The sequence below is a fragment of the Pollicipes pollicipes genome, unplaced genomic scaffold, assembly GCF_011947565.3.
Source record: "Pollicipes pollicipes isolate AB1234 unplaced genomic scaffold, Ppol_2.1 Scaffold_4002;HRSCAF=4701_pilon_pilon_pilon, whole genome shotgun sequence".
Classification (NCBI taxonomy): Eukaryota; Metazoa; Arthropoda; class Thecostraca; order Pollicipedomorpha; family Pollicipedidae; genus Pollicipes; species Pollicipes pollicipes.
Window position 1 is genome coordinate 38452434 of NW_023596420.1, and position 5277 is coordinate 38457710.

Consider the following 5277-nt stretch of genomic DNA (forward strand, 5'->3'; position numbering starts at 1 on the left):
TTTTGGGGGTTGTTGTTGGATCTCAGCAGCAAGGTTAGATCGATACGTGAACTCAGCTGCACGTTGCGGGTGAATGTACGATGCTCACTGGCCGGTCTCACAACTGCCCCACCCGTAGTGGTCTAGTGTACCGTAGTGCGGTCTTGTGATCTAGCGACGTTTTGACCAATGATCGACCGGAAAGCGACTTACCTTTTCATCCTGTTCGAAACTGATCTCGAAAGCCTGATGGATATTTTGGGTCTGGAAACTACACTGGTTATAGACCTGTTCGTTGTGAGCAACGTCCACCAAACTATTTTCGTTTTCCCCATATTGTGGCCATGATTACAAAAACCGTAAACTACCGCACACTTCTCGATGCACGCACGCACGCACGCACGCACGCACGCACGCACGCACGCACACACACTCCCACCCACATACCCACACCCACACCCACACCCCCCACACCCCCTCCACACACATACACGCACGCATACACACGTTGTTCCTTTAGTGATATAGAAGAGATTTTTTGGCAAAACACGTTCAAGCCAAAATTGAGGGAGGTGTGGACCTCACCTGTATGTTTGAATGAAGCATCATGTATGTCTATTTCCTTCAATTCGTTTACATGTACACGTATGTTCGCGGACTCTAATCCTTCGATAGGCACTGTATCGTGGTAATGGCTTGAAATCGCTCCTGGTTTAATCCCCGGAATGCTGGTGTCCTGTAAAAACTGTGACATGCTGTTAAAAAAAAAACACTGAAAAATCGAGTGGTATCATTGGCCGGCAATTTTCAATTCACTTCTGCTATTGTTTCGATAAAAGTATGTTGCCGACATATCGACTCAACCATATTTCCATTCCCCTTTTTTCCTCGAGGAATAAGGTTAATACTAATGTCTGTTGTTATACTGTATGATTTCAAGTGTTGTGGAGGACATGGGTGTAAGTGATTTTGGCGATCCGTTCGTGGGTGGTGGGTGAGCAAGAAGGCAAACACCATAGTTTTATGGAAGAGTTGCGATGAGACGTCAGTTTCACTGATGAAACAATAATACGGACTGTTGTCCTCGTCTGATGGTATGAACACGTGCTCATACTGTTTTTTTACAGGGTATTTCATTTTGAATTTTGACTTTAATAAGGTGCTCATATTTATGTACAAAATCTCTTGAGAAATGTCCTTGTTTTACAGACATTTCAGCATTTCGACACTTACGCCAATCAGTGTTTGTGTGCCTAAAAGCGGCCCACGGCAGTTCCATGAACACGAGTGCACTTCCAGAATAACTCACACCCGCTAGAGCTTTGCGGATGACGCGTCCAGCCGCTGAGCTCGGGGATGAAAGCCTGTATCTCCAGCTCCCAAACCACGATGACTGCGTGGAAGACACTAATCTAAATGCCTAGCAACCTTCAACAATATTTGTCAAATAGGTTGTGCTTGGTCCTTTTTTGCCGCCCTTAATTGCACTGTTGATACTGATATTTCAAGTGAAACTCCCTTCGTACTATATATATATATATATATATATATATATATATATATAAAGTATTTACGCCGGTAGATGCTTGCACACCAGACAAGGACAAAAGTCCGAACAATTATCCCATCTGTGGGCAAACATTGCTGTACGGTGTGATTTACTTCACTTTGAAGTGGAACGGCTGTGCAGTTAGTTCTCCGCGAACACTTGCTATCAGTGTAGACTAAACTGCCTTCAGCTGGCACGCCAAATGAGATGTTCAAGGCAGTGCGATCATTTGGTGTACCAAACCGACCAAACACTCCGCATCTGTGGGTCATTCGGTTCGAGTGTACCAAGTGGCTGCTGCTTTGTGCGTTGGAACGCAGACTTCTTACTGACGCGTCGTCTCGTCTCCAGGTGGGAGGTGACCCCGCCAGCCCGGCGGCGTCCGTCCGCGGCGGCGGTGGCGCCGGCTGCGGCGGCCGACGCACGGCGGGGCTCCGGGCGCACCGGCGACGGCTGCGCTCCTTCCCCGCGCCGCCTGTCGCTGACAGGAAACCCACACTACGCGCTGGCGCAGCTGCCGCCGGCCGCCGCCGGCCGTGTCGAGGCCAGCGAGCCGGCGCCGGCGCCAGGGTTCGCATCGCCAGCGGCCTGCTGCACCACGAGCGCGCAGCAGGAGGCGTCGATGTGCGGTGCCGCGCGGCCGGCAGCCGGCGGCGGCGCGTGCCCCTCGACGCCGCCAGCCGGACGTTAAACAGCACCATGTGCACGCGGCCAGACGGCAGCACCGGCTCCGGCTCGGACAGCGCGCGCCACCGCCCGCTGCGGCCGAGCGGTGCCACGGACGGCGACGCGCCGGTCAACGCTGACCTGCGCGGAGCCCGTCCGACAGCGCCGACCTGTGCAGCGGCACCTGGCCGCCGCCGGTCAGGTGGACATCGACTACAGCGTGCACTCGGCGCACACGTCGGTCGGCTCTGTCGTCACGACGCCCGGCTCGTTCCCGCGCAAGACCACCGTCTCCAGCACGTTCGAAACGGACAGCGACTACGTCCAGGTGCCTTACGACAGGCACGGCCAGCCCCGGATGGCTGAGCCGGCGGGCGGCGTGCCATGGCCACGGTGACGACGGTGACGCCCGTGTGTGTGCGCAGTCATGCAGACGGCGGCGGGGACGAGCGACCGCCGCCGGCGGAGGCTGCCGTGCGCGTTGTCACCGTGCCGGCGGCCGGGGCGCCGGCTCGGGTGAGGCGTCGGCGCGCTTCATCACCGCCCGGCCACCGTGACCGTGCTGCGTGCATGCGTGGCGAAGGCGTCGCTCCTCGAGCCCCAGCCGCCGCCGGCCGCCTGTCGCGCCCAGCTGCTCCAGAGCGCAGCGTTGCTCAGCGGCAACAGCTGCCTGGACGTGCGCGCGTCCCACCCGGCCCCGGGTCCCGGGCCGGGGCCCGCGCGTCGCGACTAGCTCTCAGCACGGCGCAGAAGCCCGCGGCGATGCGGCCAGCGCCCGGTCCGGTGTCGAGTGGCGCGTTGGCACGTGTGGGGCCGCACCCTACGCTGGGCCACGCGGTGACTCAACCCTCGCTGAGTCCCTGTATGCACGCGGTGCCGACTCCCAGCTGGCAGCAGTCGGCACCAACCGCCAGCTGGCAGCAGCCGGCGATCGGCGCGGAGCTGGCCGCAGCTGGCAGGCTGACCCAGTGGCGGCGGGTCCGCTCTGCCGTGTGGCCGAGACCCGGCGCAGCGCGCCAGCCTGGCCACCGTGTTACCGGCCAGCTGGCCGCTCGCAGATCGAGCAGTTCCAGCGCCAGCTGCTCTCCAACTCAGATTACGTCATGTACCCGCTGAAGGACCCGGGCATCAGCCGGCAGGAGTACATGGACGCCAGGCGGTGCGGTGTGGCGGACCTCTCGGACGGCCGGCCGCCGCCGCCGCTGTGCCGCGCCCCCAAGGACAGCGCGCAGTACCGCAGCTTCTTAGTGGCAGGCCCGCGCGGCGCCAGCGTCGGCCCGACGCGCGAGGCGGTCGGCTCGCTGGCGGAGCGGCTGGACAGCCTGCGCCGCCACCTCAGCTGCCAGTCGCTGGCCCCCTCCGCCACGGGCGCGTCCGCAGTCAGCGGCACGCCAGCGCCCAGCCCGGCACTGCCGACGGCCGCCAGTGGCCGGCGCGCCGCTGTGAACCGCGCGACCTCGGACAACCTGCCGGCGTCGGCCGGCGCGGCGCGACGCTCGGCGGCGTCGGCTCACGGCGATGAGCGGCCTCCACCGCCGTACTGGCAGGTTAGTCAGCTCGGTCAGCCAGTGGCCGGCGGTGTTGTGACAGATGTTCTGAAGCGTGCCTGGTGCCGGTTTGTCACCATGCCATCTGCATGCGCCGCTGCTGGTCGTCGGGTGATCGGGGAACGGGTGCGCTGCTGCCGCGTCAGGTGATGGGCGCGCCCCTGACGACGATGGTGTGCTGTACCCAGGCGCAGCAGCTGCTGCCAGACGCAGCCCCGAGCCGGTCGCTGGTGTCCGTCAGCCAATCAAGCCAGTCCCAGCGACAGCGGCGCCAAACGCTGAACAAGCACCAGCTGCTGGTCCGCCAGCACCTGGATTGCATGGAGCGAGTGTCGCCGGCCAGCGGCGCCGAGCCGCCGACGCCGACGGCACCCTCTGGCCAGCCTCAGCTGGACGTGGACCAGCTGCGGCTGACCAGCGACCGGCTGGACCTGCCCCTCATCTCGGCGCTGTGCCGCGACCGTCTCCTGCGGTCGCCGACCTGCCGGCCACGCACCTGGCACGAGGCGAGCGGCGCACCGGTCGCTTCGCCGGCGCACCCGGCCGCCGGCCAGCCGATCCTCGCACGCCAGCAGTCGCTCGCGCTGCCGGCGTTTCCGGCGGCCGGCCGTCCGTCGGAGCCGGGCAGGCCGCGACGCCGGCCGGTGGTCACCAGTCACCGCCATCCGTCGACCGTGACGCCGCTCACCGCCAGCACGCCTGCCAGGCGCGGCGGGAAGGCGGCGCCGGCAGCGGGCGCTGGGGCTGCCCGGTGACCCAGCCGTCAGGTGCCACGTGGTGTCACGTCAGGGTCATCCGCGATAAGGTTGCCACAAATCAGTGATGCCGTGAATCGCGTCCTTGCGGGCGTCTGAGTCATTTCCCTTCCGCCCGTCTCATTGTGCCTACATTGGCAAGTCATGATGCGGTGTGATCCGGCTCCCGCCGGGTGTTCTGGCCAGTAGCTTGTTTTGCTAGCGTCTGGATGGTCCCGAACAGGCGGGCAGCAGGGGTTTTCAAAGGCGGGGTTTGGTCGCAAACGGAGACGCAGAATTTGGCTGTAGTTTCAAAATGCAATGGAGGAGAAGCCACCAACAAAAGAGATTGTGTTGCTCCCTGGAGCCATGTAGGCCGTCCAGATGAATCCACTTTCCAGGCAATGAGTCTTTCCATAATCACATGTATTCAACTCCCGTGTGGCTTATTTATATTTTTTCGTCCAAGACCCGTCCCGGGAAGCTTATCCTTGAGGCCTGTTGCTGCGTCCCCAGTGTACTGTCACCTCGTGTTTGTACTTCAAGGGTAATGGCCACTGACGCTCGCTGTGGTACGGCATGAAATGTCGGTTTGGCAAGGCAAGATATCGGGTCATGTTCCACGTTGATTGTGATATGTCCTCCGAGCGTGTGGCAAATGTGTCTTCACCTCTAACACTGTACGGTGTATGTGTAATGTCGTGTATGCGCACCTGAACAATCGCCAAGTTTTCCAAAGCAATTCATATTTTATCAGAATAGTGTGTAGTTTGTGGCGACGTGGCCCTTACTTCTTCGTGTA

General features: G+C 60.9%; 1 protein-coding gene across 1 annotated transcript in view; it reads left to right on the forward strand.

Moving 5' to 3' along the window:
- Positions 1 to 932: 932 nt before the first annotated feature.
- LOC119094465 (protein expanded-like) overlaps positions 933 to 5277 on the forward strand; it is a 28390-nt gene continuing 24045 nt past the window's right edge. The window contains exons 1-4 of the mRNA XM_037217522.1: positions 933 to 938; positions 2358 to 2522; positions 3253 to 3353; positions 3742 to 3754. Coding sequence (XP_037073417.1) covers positions 933 to 938; positions 2358 to 2522; positions 3253 to 3353; positions 3742 to 3754 — 285 coding nt within the window. The remainder of the gene's footprint in view (positions 939 to 2357; positions 2523 to 3252; positions 3354 to 3741; positions 3755 to 5277) is intronic.